A 22863-nucleotide genomic window follows, 5' to 3' on the forward strand; every position below is an offset into this window, starting at 1 on the left:
CGAACATTAATCCGAGTTGTTACCGTGATCCAATCCAACTGTGGGTTTTGTGATCCGTTGCACCCCTATACAAAACCATTCCAAATAATCAAAGTGATGAAAGGCAAAACAGGTTATTGAACTCATGTCAATTCCTGATGATTCATAAGATATAAAGGAATTAAGTAATTCACAAATCATGAATTAATTCATGCATTAATTCATAATTCATGTACCCTTCCCGTAAAGTGTTACCATAACTTTAGTTCAAGCCTGTGGCAGCAGTTCCAAATAATGTGTTTAGTGCCATGCAATGAAAAATACCTTTTCAAAAGTTCAGTGGGTGCATTTTCCAAAAGAATGCTTTACTTTTTAAAAATGAAGTTGGTACCCCACGAAACTCACGCAATGTGTTTTAATATTATTTCTTAGATATGTAGGCTACATACCAAGAAAGTTCACGAATATTAACTGAGATAACCCATTATATTGTGAGCAGTAGACCTATGTGTGCTGTTGGCAAAATTGTGTCTATTCTGTCTGTGTCTATATCTGACCTGGGCTGGCACATCCATCCATCCATCTTCGTCCGCTTATCCGGTATCGGGTCGCGGGGGTAGCAGCTCCAGCAGGGGACCCCAAACTTCCCTTTCCCGAGCCACATTAACCAGCTCCAACTGGGGGATCCCGAGGCGTTCTCAGGCCAGGTTGGAGATATAATCCCTCCACCTAGTCCTGGGTCTTCCCCGAGGCCTCCTCCCAGCTGGACGTGCCTGAAACACCTCCCTAGGGAGGCGCCAGGGGGCATCCTAACCAGATGCCCGAACCACCTCAACTGGCTCCTTTTGACGCGAAGGAGCAGCGGCTCTACTCCGAGCTCCTCACGGATGACTGAGCTTCTCACCCTATCTCTAAGGGAGACGCCAGCCACCCTCCTGAGGAAACCCATTTCGGCCGCTTGCACCCTGGATCTTGTTCTTTCGGTCATGACCCAGCCTTCATGACCATAGGTGAGGAAAGGAACGAAAACTGACCGGTAGATTGAGAGCTTTGCCTTCTGGCTCAGCTCTCTTTTTGTCACAACGGTGCGATAAATTGAATGTAATACCGCACCCGCTGCGCCGATTCTCTGACCAATCTCCTGCTCCATTGTCCCCTCACTCGCGAACAAGACACCGAGGTACTTAAACTCCTTCACTTGGGGTAAGGACTCATTCCCTACCTGAAGAAGGCACTCCATCGGTTTCCTGCTGAGAACCATGACCTAGGATTTAGAGGTGCTGATCCTCATCCCAACCGCTTCACACTCTGCTGCAAACCGATCCAGTGAGTGCTGAAGGTCACAGGCCGATGATGCCATCAGGACCACATCATCTGCAAAAAGGAGCGATGAGATCCCTAGCCCACCGAACTGCAACCCCTCTCCACCCCGACTACGCCTCGATATCCTGTACATAAATACTACAAACAGGATTAGTGACAAAGCGCAGCCCTGGCGGAGGCCAACACTCACCTGAAACGAGTCCGACTTACTGCCGAGAACCCGGACACAGCTCTTGCTTTGGTTGTACAGAGATTGGATGGCCCCGAGAAGGGACCCCCTCACCCCATACTCCCGCAGCACCTCACACAGTATCTCTCGGGGGACCCAGTCATATGCCTTCTCCAGATCCAGAAAACACATGTATGCATAGTCCCAGGCTCCCTCCAGGATCCTTGCGAGAGTAAAGATCTGGTCCGTTGTTCCACGACCAGGACGGAATCCGCGTTGCTCCTCCTCAACCCGAGGTTCGACTATTGACCGAACCCTCCTTTCCAGCACCTTGGAGTAGACTTTACCGGGGAGGCTGAGAAGTGTGATACCCCTGTAATTGGCACACACCCTCTGGTCCCCCTTTTTGAAAAGGGGAACCACCACCCCGGTCTGTCACTCCTTAGGCACCGTCCCAGACTTCCACGCAATGTTGAAGAGGCGTGTCAACCAAGACAACCCCTCCACACCCAGAGCCTTAAGCATTTCTGGACGGATCTCATCAATCCCTGGGGCTTTGCCACTGTGGAGTTGTTTAACAACCTCAGCAACTTCCACCAGGGAAATTGCCGACAATCCCCCGTTATCCTCCAGCTCTGCCTCTACCATAGAGGGCGTATTAGTCAGATTTAGGCGTTCCTCAAAGTGCTCCTTCCACTGCCCTATTACCTCCTCAGTTGAGGTCAACAGTGTCCCATCCTTACTGTACACAGCTTGGATGGTTCCCCGCTTCCCCCTCCTGAGGTGGCGAACGGTTTTCCAGAAGCTCCTTGGTGCCAACCGAAAGTCCTTCTCCATGTCTTCTCCGAACTTCTCCCACACCTGCTGCTTTGCCTCTTTCACGGCAGAGGCTGCAGCCCTTTGGGCCCCTCGGTACCTTGCAACTGCCTCCGGAGTCCTCTGGGATAACATATCCCGAAAAGACTCCTTCTTCAGTCGGACAGCTTCCCTGACCACCGGTGTCCACCACGGTGTTCGTGGGTTACCGCCCCTTGAGGCACCTAAGACCCTAAGACCACAGCTCCTAGCTGCGGCTTCAGCAATGGAAACTTTGAACATTGTCCACTCGGGTTCAATGCCCCCAGCTTCCACAGGGATGCACGAAAAGCTCCGCCGGAGGTGTGAGTTGAAAGTCTGTCGGACAGGGGCCTCCTCCAGACGTTCCCAATTTAGCCAGACTACCCATTTGGGCTTACCAGGTCTGTCCAGAGTCTTCCCCCACCCTCCTGACATGGGCTGGCACATGTTCATGTTAAAAAGTGTGTGCGTGCACGAGCACTACGGTCACGCGCAAAGTGTCCCGGCTTTAGTTCCTGGAAATCTGGTCACCCTAAGCTAGAGCCAGCAGCCGTTAGACATAATAAAAACTGGAAGCAGGAACAAACAGCTATCTTTGCTCTGTCCAGTATTAAAATAAATCTGCCTACCAGCACCTCTAAACTTTACAAAACAAGGAGTCGATACCACTCCTGTATCTGTACGCTAAATGAAAAGCTAGAACCAGCAGCCAGTAAGCTTAGCTTTAAATAGCATAAAACCTGAAAGCAGGGACAAACAGCTAGCTTGTCTCTGTCCTTCGTTAAAATGTTTGCCTACCATCACCTCTGCATTTTAGAAAAATAGAAGTTGATAGCACTCCTGTATCTGTTTGCTAAATGTAAAGCTAGAGCCAGCAGCCAGTTAACTTAGCTTAACATAGCATTATTTCCATTCCCAATCTTACAGAGACGGAGAGCGTAGGTATATGTAAGGAGATAACATGGGCACAGGCTAATTATTGCTAACTAAAATGCTAGTTAACATTAGTAATTAAACTAAGTAAGTCAAAACTGCCTGCGAGCTTCTCCTGTACTATACCGTAATTCCTCTACTATGCGACAGTAAGTCGCTTGGTTATGACACAATCGTTAGCCTATTTTTACAAAAACGTCTGTTACGGAGCCATAACGTGAGATACAAGGTAATGGAGCCTTTTATACATTGTTGTGTTTCTTTAGAAATAAACAATGGACAAATAGTCTTTAAATGCTTCAGATGTAAAGTTATTCGCTGTCAAAGGGACGTCAAAATGAATGGCAGTCAATGGGATGCTAACGGGAGGTGATCGCTTTGTAGCATCATAATGGCGCCATTGGAGGTTCGAGTTCTGAAGCGAAGCTTACCCCCTTGGTTCTGCCTACCAGCACCTCTAAATTTTAAAATGTTATATTAAAGTGGGCTGATAGGCAGATTTTTTTTTTTTAGATGGAACCAGGTTAGCTGCTTCTTTATGCTAAGCTAGTGCTGCATTCATGCAGTGTCAGCAGAATGGGAGGAACATGAAAACCTCCCGTTATTCGGATGTTGAGTGTTCAGGCATTTCAAGATGTTTACCCATGTTCCTAAGTCTTGTAATCACATTATTCAAATATCCTAAATTAGCTACTTTTTTACGTAAATACCAGCGTTTTGAGCTTTGCAGCCATTTTGCTAACATTTGTTGATAAATAAGCTAGTTCTTTTTAACAGGTGGTCGCTGTCAGAAATTCTGAATATCTCTATCTCTGAACTACAATTAAGAGGCTGCCATGAATGTTTGTTTTTTTTACCCACTTGGTCTTTATGATTACAAAACAACACAACGTGAACTTGGCTAATAAGCTAATAAATTGCTGTCTCTAGCTTTATATTTAGCGTAGAGACACGAGAGTGCCATCTATCTTTTCATCTCTCCTGAAGAATAGGCAAATTTCCCAAAATGACTAACTATTCCTTTAACCATGGGGAATATCTCAGAATGTGGTTGATTAAACCTGCCATTCACACAACAAAAACAGGACTTCCTACATTTTGATATTCACGGCTAATCTTTGTATTTGCTGGAGCCATGAGTGCTGATGAATAATTTCACTGAATAATTTTCAGTGTGAAACAGACTCTATCACCTTTTGGGTGGGATTTCTGAAAATAACATCTGCATCCAATGATAACCACATCTTTCAGTTGATTTCCAAACCACCAAGCAACACATAATTTGCTTTGATTGTGATTGCTTCCATCCATCTGGGAGAGAGAATTTTTGGCGTTCAACCGTCATTAGATTTTGACAGAGCAGAGCAATATTCTCCTATAACAGGTGTTGTTTTGGTTATTTTTGATTTTTCTCCTTTTTCCTTCTCTTCACAGATGGTGGCAATTTTCGATCTTCCACCATGGACGGTGGCCATTTTAAGTCTTCCACTAACACAGAAAATGGTGGACATTTTAAATCCTCCCCGTTAGAAAATGAGACCGGTTGTCACCTCTCTACATCCTCCTCTCCGCTGGCTTCCACATCAGTTCTGACAACGCCCACTCCTGGTCTAACCACTCCCACATCTGGACTGACCACGCCCACCTTCCCACCTGGTAGCCTATCGGGGAAGCCCATCGCAGTCCAGCAGAAGCCCACAGCGTATGTCCGACCAATGGATGGCCAGGACCAGGCGCCCAGTGACTCTCCCCAGCTTAAACCCCCCTTAGTGGCCACAGAGGGATTTAACAACAGTCAGTCTTACGGAGGAAACTCTGGGAATGCGAAGAATAAACTGCCAAAACTGAGTCTCAGCCACGCAGGGGAGGTAAGAGAACAATGACTATGACTTATACTATTACCAGGGTTTCCCCCAGAAAAATTGTTAGGCCTGGTGACAAGTGTCTTTATTTATTTTTTCAACAAGGGCCTGCCTGGGGCCAGTCACAGACTGATGGCAGCATTAATGTAGAGCTAAATAGTTTCTGTGATAACAGAATCACGAACGGAATTGCGAAATTGAGAATTAAAAAAAATAAGATAGATATAGGACAGATTCCATAGAGCCCTAGATTAAGTCAGTGCTTAAAGCTACCTGGAGATTTAAAACTATGACTACGTCTACGTTTCCAAGCGGGCTGCCCCACTGTAACTGTAGTTTAAAAAACATCTTAAGAATACATAAAAGAAATAATTCCCAGTGGCTTAGGCCTGGTGGGGGGCCACTAAAGCCCGGTGGGCCACCAGGCCTGCAATACAATGAAGGAAACCCTGATTACTATCCATGTGAAAGTGCCAGGTAAAAAAAAAAAGTTTTGCCAACATACATTTTCTTTCAAGTTTCTTTTAAAAGTTATTCGTGTTTTCCTCCAGCTGAGTTTTAATTTCTCCGTGCATTCTAAACACGACCTAGCTGATCTGCTTTAGCAAGCTATGTTGTCTTTAAAGTGCATGGAGAAATTCAAACTCAGCTCCCTTCACCTAATTTCCTCATTTGCAATTAAATATGAGTATGTTTGAGTATGACAGCTGACATAAAGTGTTATTGTTTAAAACAAATTGAATTGAAAGAACGAAGATGTAGCCCAATTAATTATTTGGTTACACTTCCATTTGCATAGCTTATTTAATTTAACCATATGCATAATCATATGGTAATAACATGTATTATTATAACTTTATTCTTAGGATTTGGCACTTAAATTAACCCATCCCTGCTTAAATGCCTTAACATTATTCTAAGGGTATTAACCACACCTACATGGCAAAAAAAAAAAAATCTAAAATGTCTTCATGTTTCGCATTTGGTTGAGTTGGTTAACAGTGACACATGCTGTATGAGCTTCTGATGTCGTAGTTTTGAGTGCATGTTTGCATTTTTTCGATACAGTAATACCAGCAACTCTCTTTTTTTCCCCCCGAATCCATTATTATTTTATTAAACGATATCGTGGTGAATATTCACACGTTTGGCTAATTGAAATGTCAAATGAATCTGACAGTACCAAACTCCTCCACAATTTTCTCTCTGACTCACTCACTTAGCTCCCTGTCTGGCTCTCTCTCTCTCTCCCTCTCTCTCTCTTTCTCTCCCCCTCTCTCTCTCCCTCTATCTATCTCTCACTCACTCACTTTCCTTTTCAAAACAGCAAGAAACACCCGGCTTGATGATGATGATGCGTGTGTGTTTGTGTGCTGTGTGAAACTGGTTGACAGGCCGAGTAGTCATCCATATCGAGCAAGCCAGCTGTTCCTGTGCTTTGATAATGTGTGTGTGTGTGTGTGTGTGTGTGTGTGTGTGTGTGTGTGTGTGTGTGTGTGTGTGTGTGTGTGTGTGTGTGTGTGTGTGTGTGTGTGTGTGTGCGTGCAAGCCCGAGATGGCGCTTTGAGCATATGGCACACCGAGAAGGAAAAAAAAAAAAGCAAAGGGAGACTGGGAGGGAATTAAAATGTACTTTACTTTCAACACTTTCTTATGGAGGGTGAGAAAGAGAGTAAGCACAGTCATGGCCGTGAGTGGTTTTCCTTTTACTTTGTTTCACCCACACATCCATGGATGCACCGTTATCGCCTGCTTACCACTTAGTTTTCACTCCTCTCATATTTACTCCGGGGAGAATTTATTGGAAGGAAAATGTAAACTCAATGCAGGACTGAAGCGGAGGAAGAGAGGGATATGAGAGAAAAAGGGGAGACTGATTATAGGAAGTGGGGGGGGAGGGGGGGTTGGTTGTAGAGGACGAGGACAAGAGTAAGGAGGGATAGAGGAAGACAATGACTGACTGATTACGGCACCTTATCATCGCTGTATTTGTTCTGGTTAGATGAGTTATTGGATGTGTTCTGCAGCTTAAACAGCAAATAGTAGCAAAACGGAGGATTGAACCAGACATACCAGAGACCAAATGAAAGAATGAGTGAGAATCCTGCCGCTCACTTTATGGCAGCATACAAGGTTAAATGTCCACATATACCCTTCTGATTATTGAACGTGTGAACTGAAGGTTTGGCATCATAGTAACAGAGAGTAACAGTGGTTGTCCTGATGCGTCACATAAGCACAAGAGCAGTAAAATACATTTCTGTGGCGTGGATCGGCATGATTGATTTTCCTTTTCTAACGATTTTCAAATGAGTTCCCGTGCCACGAACGTGTTTGAAATACTCAATATTTGGCTCACGGTTCTGTGATTTTTGCGAGTGTGTGTCGAGGGTGTGTTTGTTTGTCTGTGTGTGCAGTAGGCCTTTAAACTAACGTGGAAGCCTTCTGTTAGCACTATAGAATTATTGATTTGAGCCTGTTATTCCCAAGTGTTTGTTGTGTGTGTTTGTGAGAGGATTGATTCAGTGTGAGATATTGTAACGTTTAGCTGTTAATACTGTTGTTTCATTACATATACAAGCCACCGACAGCATGCCAATAAGAATACATTATTTTAAAATTAAAATTAGAACCATAGTTAGAACACGCGTTTAACACCTAAAGGAACCCGCCGACTTATTGGGACTTTGTCTTATTCACTGTGTCCCCCAGAGTTAGATAAGTCCATACATCCCCTTCTCATCTCCATGCGTGTTGTAACTCTGTCTGACGCACCCACCGCTAGCCTAGCTTAGCACAGATCCTGGAGGTGACCGGCTCCATCTAGCCTACTGCTCCCAATAATTGACAAAATAACCCCAACATGTTCCTGTTTACATGTTGTGATTTGTATAGTCACAGCGTGGACAAATAACAAGGTCACATGAGACACAGCCATCTTCTAACCGTATACATACTGGGAACTATATTCTCAGAAGGCGAAGCACTGCTACTTCTGCTACTTGGGCGGAGTGATTAGCGCAACACCTGAAAAGCACCGTTGTTACTCTCTGCTCCTCACCACGGGGCTTCTCAGGTGCAGCGAGCAAATCACTCCGCCCAAGTAGCAGAAGTAGCAGTGCTTCACCTTCTGAGAATATAGTTCCCAGTATGTATATGGTCAGAAGATGGCTGTGTCTCATGTGACCTTGTTATTTGTCCACTTCATTCAGTCCCTCCAGAAAATCGCAATTATGCGATCTCATAATTCAATGCATAATCAGCCGAAGTCCGCATATGTATGCGGGGGCCGCATTTTTTCAAATATGCCGCACTTTCGCCGCATAAATTGGCGATTTCCGCGCAAAATATGCGGGGCTTGCATCATTTCATAATCCCCGCATTTTCGTTGCAAAAAAGTCCCATCTATCTTAGCAGGAAGTTGAAAAATGTTGCATTTACTTCACACAAGAGCAGCCATTTTCCCGTTACCATGGGAACGTTATGAAGTGACGTTATGAAGTGACGTAATTACGCGACGTGAACATCAACGAAAAGCAGGGTGTTAGGGGGAATCACTTTTTTTCTCTTTTTCATCAAACTGCAGTTTTTGCAAGTTCCTGCAATTTCATCGCATAAAATTGCATAAATATCATAGTTACAACACGCATGGAGATGAGAGATGCAGAGACTGATAAAAGAAGTCTGTTTTTTTACATTCCGCATGCTAGAGCTTCTCTGAGCTCACCTTAAATCTGTGTTTAACACATGGACATACCAGCAAAATGTATGACATCACAGCCAGTCTGGAGCCAATCATTGTCCAGAATGAAACTCACTTCCAGTTCCTCCGATTCTCCTCTGGGTACACATTCAATAGTCTCCACTGCATTCTCATTCAGGAGTCGAGTGGATGTACAGGTATATTTGCGAGGCCCTGCGAGCGAGGCTGCGAGAAGGTAAACATGGAGGTGACAGGCGACATTTCCAAACAGCACTGTGACAAGTTTCATTTACATGTAGTTCAAAGCTGATGTAATTTCACACTGATTTGAAGGCCCGCTGAGGTGTTTCCGTCAGGCGTGTGTGTAGAGGTGCGCGTGGCGCCTCACCACTAATGTAGCGGTAAATAAGAAGCAGGGTAGACCAAGACCTTCAGTCAGTAATAACCATGAGGCTAACACCAACCAAATCAATTCTGCTCCCAGAGAAAGCATTCTTTTATGCCTTTTTTGCATGAAAAGATCTCGCCTTTATATAACACACCAGCTTGGTATTAAGTACAGGCCAAAAGTTTGGACACACCTTCTCATTGAATGTGTTTCTTTATTTTCATGACTATTTACATTGTAGATTCTCACTGAAGGCATCAAAACTATGAATGAACACATATGGAATTATGTACTTAACAAAAAAATTTGAAATAACTGAAAACATGTCTTATATTTTAGATTCTTCAAAGTAGCCACCCTTTGCTTTTTTTGATAACTCTGTCCAAACTTTTGGCCTGTACTGTAAGTCGACGTGGGCATTTGAACTTATAAAAAAAACCCGGCTGTCAGCTGTCTGGTTAAACTGAATTTAGACGGACTTACTCGCTACAGTGCTACATCCATAGGTGGGGGAGGGGGGTGGGTGGGGTCAGGACTCACCCCATTTAGCCTGACCCAGTGCGTGAGTGTCGTTCGCGACTAGTAATACAGTACAAAAATATGCAGGGCTGAATTGTCAACATGACATCATGACTTTGCGTAAACATACACGCCCACTTTCAATTATCTGTTATCTGTACACATTTTGAGCTATCTGCATGTATGTCTACGCTGTATACAGCGGATGTAAACATTTCATTTTCACGCCACTTTCTAAAGTCAAGTGGCGTGTTATCTGTGTTAAAGTCCTGTGTTGTCTGACCCATCCACCCCCCCGACCAACCTCCCTACGTGGATTTTCGCCCTTTCATACTACTCGCTACGGCGTACATTCACACGCAATGGCAAGGTAATGGAAGTCAATGGAGGCCAAACGGCACTGATAGACACGCTAAAAAGCCAGTATGCGTCTTGATAACACGCCAAAATGGCATACAAATTGGCGTGTTATACATACGCCACCTCATGACATCAGTCTGGAATTTTTGACCCAGTCTGGCCCTTGATTGACGGCACCCTTTTGTTCCTCCATCCCCTTAGAAGAATCTGTCCGGCTATCATTAAACTAGTCTGGACCCAGCTCCTTATGTGCCTGTCCATCCCGCAGGTCGCAGTTGCTGCCCCAAGACTTTGGAACAGGTTACCCCCTGACATTTACACCATAACAGCTCTTTTTAGATCCAAACTCCAAACTTATTCATTTAGAATGGCTCTTAATACATAGTAGCAGTGTGACATTTTCCCTCTCCTCCTCCTGTTTTTTTAATGTTTTCATTCTTTTTACTGTATGTTATGTTGTTTTATTCTTTTCCTTGATGTAAAGCACTTTGGATACTTACTGTTGCTGTAAAGCAGGAGCTATATAAATAATTGTTGATTGATTGATTGAGGGTATCATGTATCCCGGTTCAAAATTCCTGGATCTTGTCACAGGACCATAGCCTGTGTCTTACATTTCCAACAAATTGGTGTGTCTCTTAATCCAAGTTTTTGGATTATGGATATTTTTTCAGATTTTATTGCTCTAAAATGTATCTTTTGTACGTTTTGTTCCGACTTTTGCAAGATGAAAGTCGTGCTTGGCTTTAACAAATTAACTGCGCCACAAAATAGTGTATTTAGCAAAGGGCAAATGGTGCAAATGTCACCAGAAGTTTCCTGGGATGTTTTAGCCGCTAACTTTAGTTCTGGTAGGTTAAACACGTAATGTTGGCATCTGTGGCGCCGCTGCTTGAGGGAATGCAGCGCTAAGTGTTGCTTGAAGGTGCCAGATGATGTCATATGCTAATTTGCATATTCATTTGCTACATTGAGAATCTTGGAGTTGGATAAGCCAGTGCAAATTGGCATCAGCTGTACTGATTTATTGGCATATGCTCGTGGAGTCGTTGCATTAAGATCCTTCTGCCGTGGTTAGAAATAGTTATGTCCTGCTACAGCGGTGAGCTTGCAGACATCATAGTTTGTAACCTCGCGTATCCAAACAGTCAGCTTTTTAGAGTGAAGGGTCATTTTAAAGCTGCACTAATCAATACTTTTTATTGCATTTAATAGCAGTAAATGAATGTGGAAGAGCTGTGGTGCTGATATCAGAGAAATATTACTTGCAACAAGGTTTCAGTCATTAGAGCTAATTGTTTTGGTTTTACAGCCCGCATAGTCTCACATTGGCAGACCCTCCTCCACAGCACTGCGGAGGATGGTCTGGCTAGCCCACACAGCATTCCTGCATGGGAGAAAAAAAAAAATTGGTTTATTGGAAGATGTGTACGTTGAAAAGTAGTTTTAGTCGTGCAACAGAAAACTCAGATTGGACAGATAGTATAGCTAGCTGCCTGGATTTACCCTGCAGAGATCTGAGGAGCAGTTAACCATAGTCCTCACAAATCCACTGGAGTTTAAAATGGCAACAACAAACAACCTGAACAATCCCGGAAGTGGAACGCCATAAATATAATGTAATGGGCTGTACGCTACAGCCCATACCATTACATTAGATGTCATTTAGCTGACGCTTTTATCCAAAGTGACTTACAATTGGTATATATGTCAGAGATCACACACCTCTGGAGCAACTAGAGGTTAAGTGTCTTGCTCAGGGACACATTGGTTGATGTATCACCAAAAACATGCGTCTTATCCACTGCGCCATCCCCACCATCTACTTTATTGCTTCACTCTCTTTGCTCTCATCAACCCTGTTTTGAAGCAGAAAGCAGCAGACAGACCAAGTTACTAGCTGGTGAACATAGTGGAGCTTTTAGCAGCTAAAGAGCCTGATATTTCCCTCAGGAGTTGGTGGAGACCAAAAACTAAGCTAAAGGGTAGGGCTGGACGTTTGTCGGTTATCTAGTTTTTTTAATCCTGTTATTCCCCCACTGTGTGTGTTCATGTACTTCAGTCACGTAACTCCGACCAGTGCAAGCGTGCAATCACACACTGGGACCTATTTTAACGACGCAGGTGCGTTTAGGGCGTGTGCAAATCCACTTTTGCTAGTTTGACGGCGGAAAAAATGGTCCGTGCGCCGGGCGCATGGTTCAAAAGGGTTGTATTTAGTGTCTTCATTAATTCATAGGTGTGTTTTGGGCGTAACATGCAATAAACCAATCAGAGATGATCTCCCATTCCCTTTAAAAGCCAGGCGTGTTCGTAGCATTGCTATTATGATGGCAGATTTGCACCGTAATATTTTTATTTGTAATCTTTTGCATATTTGTGCTGCTGCGCTTCCCTGTGTGTGTGTGTGTGTGTGTGTGTGTGTGTGTGTGTGTGTGTGTGTGTGTGTGTGTGTGTGTGTAACAAGCATAGTGTGCACGCGCTGTGCACGGGCCTAGGCCCCTTTTCATTAATTTGCTGTTAAAATAACAATGAAATGCTGCGCTTTTTGTTGGTCAATGGCGCGATCACGCTGCCTCAAGATAGCAATACGCCAAGAATGCACCTGAACACACCTCCCTGTAAGACCAGCACGCCCATGGGCGCACAGATGGGCCCAGGTGCATTTGCTATTTAAACGACGTGGGCGTTGGACGGGAAATTGACAACCGCGTCAGCCTTAAACTAGCAAAGACACTTGCGTCGGGCTTGGCGCCACGCCAGGTGCGAGATAGGACCCACTGAGCGTCGGTCCTCAGAGAGAGGAGTGAGAATGTGTTGTCCGTGTCTGCTGCAGGGAAGTGGCCATGTTTGGCAGAGTGAGGGAGGACAGGAATGAGAGGAGAGACACAAATGAGAGAGAAGCTTCTACTGACTAAAATGAAGCAGTGTCTCTGCAGTAATAAAATATCTGAATTAACATGAGACCTATTCAGGGAAAAACTGTTTGTTTGTTTTCCAGTGCGCTGTGGATTCAGAGCCTCGGAATAATTTACTTCCGGCTGTAGAAGTCAACAAATGCTTAAGAAAGCTTTGCCTGTTTGTACATATCATTACTGTAACAGTGCAGAAGGATAGCCAGGCAGTCGCCGGGGAAAAGCGGTAAAAGGTGGAGAGAAGGGTGTGTATAAAATGACGGTAGATAGAAATACCTTCTCCGAGGAAATAAGGGAGAGGCGACGAGGGAAACAGGGAGAAGATGTTTTCTCACTTTCATCACAACCAGAAGAGAGTTACGAGGAAGTCTGCCAATGCAGCAAACAGCTGGCTTCATTTGCATAATACCCATCAGGCCTCTCTTTCCCTCAGGCTGCCTGTCAACTCACGACCGAGACGTATACAGATACACACACACACACACACACACACACACACACACACACACACACACACACACACACGACACCATCTTTCACTATATCAGTGCCTATACATTTACATAGGCAGCAAGTACCTTGTGGAAACTTTGAATGGCGATGCTGTATCAGTCTTGTGAAAGCAACGCTCCTCTGTAACTCATGGGAAGCTTTTTAACACTTGAATTTATTTGATTTTCATTGAGCCGGCTAATTGCCTCGCTGAGAGAGAGGAAGATGCAATGGTTTAGCTTTTTATATGCTGATGATAAAATGATTGTAAAATCGCCTTCTAGAAACAAAGAATACAGTCCAGTGAATCAAACTACTCTTGAGTGGCTGCAGTAGGACAGAGAAGACGGTGCTTGGGGAGGAATATACTTCAGCCAAATGGCACGGGGGGGGAGGTCTCCCATCAGCAAGGTGCTGCAGGGGTGTCATCGCAGCAATAGGTGCCCTGTGATAAGAGAGATCACAGGAGGAGACAGGGCAGCAGCCCGGGCTAGTCTCTCTGGGGTTTGAAGTTCAAGATGTTAACAGCTCAGATCATCTTCAGGATTGTTAAAAAATCATCCGGCATAGTCTGTCTGTTCTCTCCAGTGGTGTGATGTAACTCAGTACGATTACTCTGTCCTTTTTTTTGTGATTAACTAGAGATGCACCGATTACAACTTTCCAGGCCGATTCAGATTTTCTTTGAGTTAGGCCAGCCAATACTGATTTTAGCCAATTTCGATTTCATTTTTTCTAACCACTTTACAGCACACACACAAATATTTATTTTTCTTTCTTTTCTTTAATAGAACATTTTACTATTTAACTATATAAATTACTCCTGGTGTGGGAAATTCACACACATCTAAAGTGCAACGTTAGAACCATTTCCTTCTTTTCACATCCAATATCCAACTGAAAAAATGTGATTGTGGTTTTTGGTGTGGTCCCTCCACGCCCTACTTTTTCCTTGCAGATGTTGCATATTGCAAACTTGTTATCTTCTGCACACACGCTGAAGAATATCCAATGACAGACGCCAAGCACGTGAAAACCGGCCAATTCCAATATATTATATTCAAAATATAACCCCCCCCCCCCCCCCCTCCAGTCATCACCACCCACCCAGACCAAATCAAGAAAAGATGACACAGCAACTACAATATTCCAAACTATTCAACAAAATATATAATAAACCAAATAACCATATGTATACAGTAAATGACAACACCAAAAGCCCATCATACACGTCTCTCCCCAGCACAAAGTTTCCTAGGAGTCCTCACCCATTTTCTAGTGTGAATAACCAATCTGGCAAACCCTTTATGACATTTTTTTCAAACGCCGCCACCCTAGCCATCTCACAAGCCCACTGCCGGATTGACGCCACTCCTTTATTCTTCCATCCTCTTAAAATAATCTGTCTGACCATCATTAAATTAGTCTGGACCCAGCTTCTAATGTGCTTATCCATCCTGCTTAGGGTTGGCCTATCTCCCACAACAAATAATCTTGGGCTGAATGGAACCTGGGTCCCTGCCATCAGACGTAGGTTATCATGTATTTACTCTTTTACTAAAGAGTTTTTTTTTTTTTACAGTGTGGTATGAATACTTCTACTTAAGTAAAGGATCAGAACACTTCTTCTCCCACTAATTCTTTGTGATATTGAGTTCATGTGAAACAAAGTGGTGATGTTATGTAATGTCGCGCGAAGATGTACAAACAGAAAAAAAACCAATTGCTGACAACGTCAAAAGTACATTGCTACATTTCTCTTTACATTTACTTTATACAGATTGTTTTTTCCTAAGAGACAGGGCACACACACACACACACACACACACACACACAGTATGGTGGGTTTATGACGATTGCGGCTGCCACAGAGCAGTTAGTTATTCAGCTGTGCTGTTTTATAACAGTCGGAATATGATTTGAGATTAACTGTTTACCCTGAGGATTAACATGATAGCTGTGTTGGCTGGATTAGCTGCAATGATCAGCATTGATCTCTGCTGTCATTTTAAGAGGCTGATAGTGTGTATTATCGCCCCTCAAAGTGCTGTCATCTCGCATATTTGGTAAATCCCCCGCACCCTTCACACCTCTTGAATTAGACATTTTTCAACAGGCTGGTCAGATGAAACTGCTGTTATTTCACATTTTCCGCCGGTGGAATCTGAGGTCTGCGGTTCAATCCGGGGCAGGGCTGAGAGCTGGGCGCGCAGCGGCTCCCGCTGATCGTTGACCGGGGGTGTCACGGCAGTCAATCCCTGCACTTTTACTGCAGCTGCCACATCGCCTGCTCCAGTGATCTGTTGGCTTAGTGTGCCAGCAGTAGCATGTACCCGGTGCCATGGGGTCACACAGTCAAGAATGTAATTCATAGTTTAAAGCCGCAGTCGTCTGTGACATTTTATTACAAGAATTATGAGCAGTGGTGGGAAAAAAAAAGTAGAGAAGTCTGGGCTGTCCTTATCCGTAAAAGCCTCTCCTTCAAAATAATAAGCTATAATTGGAGCAAATGTCAGTCTAGCTACCGTTAGCTACCCTTTTGGTTGACTACAGTGGCAAACGTTAGCAATGACACATAGATATAGATAACGTGGGCCTTCTCAGTGTTCCCTCTTCCTTTCTTTAATTGCACTCATGGTAACTGTAGAAAGGAAAATGACACAGTTTGCTTTTATGTTTTAGTCCCTGGTAATATTAACAACGGTTAACGTTGGCTAACTAACGTTATCTTATGCACTAAAAAGTTTGCGTTACGAGACAAATCACTTGTTCCCCAATTTCTGATAAGGTTTAGTAACGTTAACGTTACCTTACCTGATATGAAGTGGGCACTGCAAACACAAAATTTTTTTGATGATTGTTTCTGTCCAGTCGTCTCGTTAAAGAACAAATCCGGAGCAAAATAAAGCTAGGGGTTAATAACACGTGTGTCACGACGAACGCCGTGCAACCAGTAACGTAGCTCAAGCACACTGTTCGTGGTTCAACTGGTCATGACTGTTTTCCCAAGATGGCACCTGCCTGTATACGCGAATAGTACTGTCTTTATAAACTACCTTTTCAATAAACTGTCTGTACACTTACAAAGTTCTCAATGTTTCGGTTTACATGTAGGGACCCTCATTATGCTACCGTGGAAGTGTGGTGCTATTTTGAGCCTTGTTAGTGGTATAGAAATATCAATTTCTTTTTACTTTAACCGTGCCCCGACGACTAGTGTTATAAGCTAATTAGCGGTTTTGTGCTAAAACTGGTCACATTCGATTAGCATGAAAACATATCCCAGAGAACAGTTGACTCGGTACCCATGTGTTACTAACATGTGTTTTTTTGTCTGGCAGTGGCAGCAGGTATTCAATTAAATGTTACGTTACTCTGTTGATTCTGGCACCCAACAACACAACAAGATGACATTTTGTAAGCTCCTTGTTTAGCCGACTCAGTGCTGGTTTGTATTGGCCGCCTCCAGTTTTCCGTTGGTTTTGCCTCCAGCTAGCGCCGTGACGTAATTGTGACGTAGGCGCTAACAGGGCCTATACCAAAGTGTAAAAATAATCAATTATAAATAAAAGTCCTGTATTCAAAATGTTACTTTAGTAACAATAGAGAGGTATTTGCAGCTAATGTACATACAAAAGTAAACGTACCTGTTTATGTAGAATGGTTTCTTTGAGAGTATAATAAAATATACTATTGAATTATTAGCATTGATTTGAACATGTAAGCAGCCTTTTGTTGTGGAGCTAATTTTAATCTTTTTTCCCACCTGCCAAATAAAGTGGATTGCCCACTCTCTTCTGAAATATAGCTTTTTCATATTGTTTCAGTGTTATAGCCATGTATAATGCTCTTATGAGGCTGTAGGCTTCTTTACATAATACAGTACAGAACTTAACGTGTGGTGACTGAAACACTTTATGTAATTTAATAAAAGAAGGATGTCATTTTTTTTTATCATTTCTCCAGATTACAGATTATTTCCAAATGGAAACTTTTTTAATGCTGTCCTATTCACATTGCCGATATGTGATTGATACTGACAGTCTGCACTGTTTTAATGCAATGATACTAATTCCCCAGGATGTTTAAGGAACACGCCGACTTATTGGGACTTTTTCTTATTCACTGTATCCCCCAGAGTTAGATAAGTTCATACATACCCTTCTCATCAATACGCTAGCCTAGCTTAGCACAGATCCTGGAGGTAACCAGCTCCATCTAGCCTAATGCTCCCAATGAGTGACAAAATAACGCCAACATTTAACTATTTACATGTTGTGATTTGTATAGTCACAGCGTGTACTTCTCTAACTCTGGGGGATACGGTGAATAAGACAAAGTCCAAATAAGTTGTTGTGTTCTTTTAAGACACTAAAACCTCCTAAACTGTGTTCCGTTCCACAGTGTACATAATATAAACAGTCCAGGGAATGTTGGTCAAAGGAACTTCTCTCTACAAAATTCGGATGACTTTGCAACGTCACCAACGCAAATATCACCTTCTCTCCTAGTAACGTAAACACCTCGGGATACATTGCCGCTACTGTGGAAATTTGACACTTCTGAACTAAAATATTGAAACAAAAACTCATACCACTGAAAACATATTCTATTGGAATTTAGGTAACTTGGGAATAAGTGTGATTTGAATAATTTACAAGATGTACAGTGTCTTTATAGCGAAGCCCAATGACTGATGGGTAATCTTGCGTTCAGTTCTTCCCTGCAGAGTTCACAGTTCCCTTTGAACTGATCATGTTTGCTCCCTACAGTTTGGAATCTTACTTACCATGGCTGAATACCCTGTGCAGTCCACTTCACAGGGAACTACTGGGTGATTGGAACGCACCCCTATACTTATACATCTGACTAGTAAAATATAATGAATAACACGGCAACTTCATCTTCGACAATAAAAAACTCAGCCCGAACGGCAAATAAGATATATAATAAGCTTGTCTGGTGCTCATAAAAATATGGTAATAAAAATCTTTATTACTCCTGGCGTTACAAAACAATACACAGAGAGCCCCTACTGCTAGCTCTTTAGTATTATGCATTAGGTTCTGATACAGGCCACTGGCTGTTCCTAACTCTCTCTCTGTGTGTGTGTGTGTGTGTGTGTGTGTGTGTGTGTGTGTGTGTGTGTGTGTGTGTGTGTGTGTGTGTGTGTGTGTGTGTGTGTGTGTTAGGGCCTTTTAATAAAAAATGCCCCGCTGGGCTCTATGTTGCCAGTTTGCCAATCAGAGCATAGCCACAATATGCAAATCACACACACATGGACGTGAACACACACACACAGACAGGAGCATGCACACACAGGCAGGGGGAGAAGGAGTGTTTTGATCTACCAGGGCCATTACAGACATTTTAAAATCCTATGAATATAAAAAAGAGAGAGGGGGAGAAGGATGGAAGATGAGAGAGATGGGCGAGAGAGCATCGTAGAGACAGGGAGGGAGGGTGGGGAGGTATGACCGGGGAGGAAAGTGAGAGGAAACAACATTTTCTGTTTCTTTTTTTCTGTTTATGATTTAGTTCTGAACGGGAGAATGCATCAGAGAGATTACATGGAAGATAGACGATTAAATGGCTCCTACAGTCTTTCTCTGCTCTCTCAGTATTGTATATTGTGCCTTGATGTTACAGGAGACTGGCAGTGAGAGATGAACCCCGGCACAAAGCCTGAGATTTATGGAAATGCTCAGTATCAATAAAAATGAAGCGCGATTGGTTTATTAAACGAGGAGGCATCCCGCAATCAGAACAAATGCCTCGTCATTGCGCAGCCGGCTACTGCGCTGATGATTTAAATGGACATTAATAAAGGAGTAAACAGAAAGCCAGCAAACAACCATGACTGATGGCTAACAAGACACCGCTGTTTGGTGCATGTGATCAATTATTAGACTGTATGCACCAACTCATCAGCTTATAGAAAAACCGAGAAGAGGGGGAGAAAGGAGAGATAAAAAAAGTTTTCAAAATCCCTTTATTAGGCCACTTTCAGAGAAGACTTGCAATCACAAATATCTAAAACAAGTCAAAAGAAAAGAAAATCCTAAATAAAATTAAAAAAACACAACCAAACCTGTTAAAAAATAAAAATGTGCCTTCTTAATTAAAAATGAGCTACCAACTACTGTATATAGTATGTGGGAGGAGATAGGAGAGGAGTTAGGAGATAGGAGAGAAAGTAGGAGATAGGAGAGGATATAGGAGAGAGGATATAGGAGAGAGGACAGGGGAGGGTATAGGAGAGAGGACAGGAAAGGATATAGGAGAGAGGACAGGAGAGGATATAGGACAGAGGATAGGAGAGGCGATAGGAGAGAAGATGGGAGATAGGGGAGGAGATACTAGAGTAGTTAGGAGATAAGAGAGGATATAGGGGAGAGGAGACAGGCGGTAGGACAGGCGATGAGATAGAATAATTATGAGATAGGAGAGGAAAAGAGTAGATAGGGGAGGACATAGGAGACAAGAGAGGAGAGTAGATAGAAGATGAGATAGGAGAGGAGATAGGAAAGGAGAGGAGGTAAGAGAGGGAAGAGGAGAGGAGACAGCAGGGGAGAGAGGAGATAGGTGAGGAGACAGGAGAGGAGACACCAGAGGAGAGAGGAGATAGGAGAGGAGACCGGGGAGGAGGTAGGAGAGGAGACAGCAGAGGAGAGAGGAGATAGGAGAGGAGACAAGAGTGGAAGGAGGAGAGAGGAGAGCAGAGGCAGCTAACAGGGTGATTATGGGGGAGGAGAGCTGCTGTTGAGAAAAAGACTTTGTGTTGGATTATTTCCTCTTCTTAGGAGCTTACAGAGAACCAGACGGTGTTTTACACCTCAGCTCTTAACACCCCCAAATCCCCTAATTTAGACTTAAACTGCAAAGATCGAGCGAAGAGGAAGAAGGGAGGATGAGTGAAAGAAAGGAGAGTGGGGGAGGTACAGAGAAAGGGAGAGAGGAAAAATGGAAGAAGAGGAGTCAAGGAGGAAGATTAAGGGAGAGAAGTTTTCAGTTTCTGCTGTTGAAGTAATCACACATTTCCCAGCACACGGGAAACAATGTGTTTGGTTGGAATAAACGGGAGAAGCAGACAAAGACAATACTTCGTTAAGCACACAGGTGAAAGAGGGACGTTTACAGAGTGAGGAATATATAAATATATCTAACTTTAAAGAGCTACTTCCCCCTGATTAAGGGAAAGAGCCTTTAGTGGCACTAAAGTGTGCAGTGTGTGTGTGTGTGTTTGTGTTGTGTCAAACTGGCTGCGCTTGTCATCCTGCGAGTGTGTCCGCACCGGCATGGCGTGAAATACTGCAGCAGTGCTTTTGGCTGCAGTGTCCACACACACACACACACACACACACACACACACACACACACACACACACACACACACACAGTTCGTGGCACTATCTTTATAGGGACCCGCCATAATGCATCCCCAAGCCCCTTACCCTAACCTTAACCACCACAACTAAATGCCTAACCCTAACTCTTTTTAAAGTGTTTTATTCACACCAGTGGTCCCCTTGTGCCCGTGCCCCTCGTAGCACCCATTCTGTGCGCTGCGTTTTAACCCAAACCTAACCTAATTCTAACCCTAAGCCTAGAACCAAGTCTTAACCATCAAACAGCCCTTTAAACTTGTGGGGTCCAGCATTTTGGCCCCACAAAGCTGCCCGGACTCCACAAGTATACTGTATTCCCGGTTTTTGGACCCCATGAATATAGTTAAACAAGAATACACACACAGACACACACAGAGAGAGAGAGAGAGAGAAAGAGCTTACCTGTGAAGTAACACAGGTCTCACCTCATTGTATAGCTCCGTGGTTGTTAGGGCCCGGCCGAGGGCCAACGCTGGCACCTGTGATGCTGCTGAGGTGTCTCTGCTGGGTAACCTGTGCAGATGCAGCTTGTTCTTTATACCGGTCTCGTCTTTCTACCAGAGAGTGGAGAGAGACAGAGAAGGAGGGATGGAGTTAAGCTTCGGTTATACTGGCGGCCTCCATAGATGGTTCACGCGACACAAGCATGCACGGAGACATGTATGCTCAACGCATCGTTTGTCGCAGTATTCTCAGTGATATCCCTGCAGTTGTGGTCTTGAAATAAAATCCTGAGTCCTCTTCATCGGAGACCGAGACAAGACCAAGTTAAAAAGAAGTGGTTGATGACGAGACGAAGACCTTAGAAAAGTGGTCTTGAGACCAAGACCGGTCTCAGGTAACGCTGGCACAATGCACAGAGCTGACAGTGAACAGGCGTCACACACTGTCTCACACACTGCGGTTAAAAACCCCAGTTGAGACACGTATTCATATTTCATACGAGGTAGGTGTGAAAGCCCCATAAAACAAGCTGCGTTGTCTTCGTCTTCTGTTGAAGATTAGTTGCTCCAAGGTGAATACACTTTGTATGAACAGACAAAACTGCCAGCGATACTGGTGGTACAAGTTCCTTTTGTTAGCAAAAAGCTAGTGGACAATTAGCCTCATCAACGACAATGCTTTTTGACTGTGAAAGGTCAACGTCGTGTAGCCTACATGCTAAAGAGATGGAGCCCCAGATCTACCATGCTGTTAATGTTTGTATTACAGGCCAATACCCCCAAACTGTGTCATTGCTTTTTTATTTTTTATTTGGGTGTACTATTAATCTATATAAAAAGTCCTATCAGGTGTAAATAAACTATTTGGTTGAAATGATGCCATTGATTTTGTAGCCAAAAGGGATGTATTCAGTCCTCTGGGAAATATGTATGTGTGTGCGTGGTTAAACATGCAAATGCATAGAGGAACACACACGTTTTGATGCCCTATTGTACTGCCGATGACCCCTCCACCTTCCATCCACCGCCTACCCCCCCCCCCCCGACCCCCCCCCTCTCAAGAGGCACTTATTTAGTTGGTACACAGGCTTCCTGCTGAGTACCACACACAGACAGACCACACACACAGCAAGCACAAACACACACACACGCACACTCAAACACACCCTGCCAAAGGAACAAATCAAATAGGCCTATACTCGCCTATACTTGAATTTCGCCTCTGCACACACACACACACACACACACACCCACGCAAACACACACACACACACACACACACGCCTGTCAGTCATTCTCTTTTAATTCCCTAATTAATAAAAGGGGGGTTCTTTGCCACTGAATGTGTGTGTATGAAATCGAGAGAGGGAAAGAGAGAGAGAGAGAGTGTGTGTCGGCGTATGTAGGAGGTGTTCTGTTCGCAATTAATCACAGGAGTGAATCTCCCTCCCCTTTTTCGTATAATACAGATGTCACCCACAGCAGTAACTCCACAGTGCTCCTGCTGCTGCCGCATAAGTGGTTCAAGCAGTATTGTTTTCCTTAATAGTTT

The 22863-nt window shown here is 43.7% G+C and overlaps 1 protein-coding gene across 1 annotated transcript in view; it reads left to right on the top strand.

Moving 5' to 3' along the window:
- The window catches only part of aff2 (AF4/FMR2 family, member 2), a 153665-nt gene that overhangs the window by 1011 nt on the left and 129791 nt on the right, over positions 1 to 22863 (top strand). Inside the window, exon 2 of the mRNA XM_028588832.1 lies at positions 4676 to 5109. Coding sequence (XP_028444633.1) covers positions 4676 to 5109 — 434 coding nt within the window. The remainder of the gene's footprint in view (positions 1 to 4675; positions 5110 to 22863) is intronic.

Source organism: Perca flavescens, chromosome 10 (genome assembly GCF_004354835.1).
Source record: "Perca flavescens isolate YP-PL-M2 chromosome 10, PFLA_1.0, whole genome shotgun sequence".
NCBI lineage: Eukaryota > Metazoa > Chordata > Actinopteri > Perciformes > Percidae > Perca > Perca flavescens.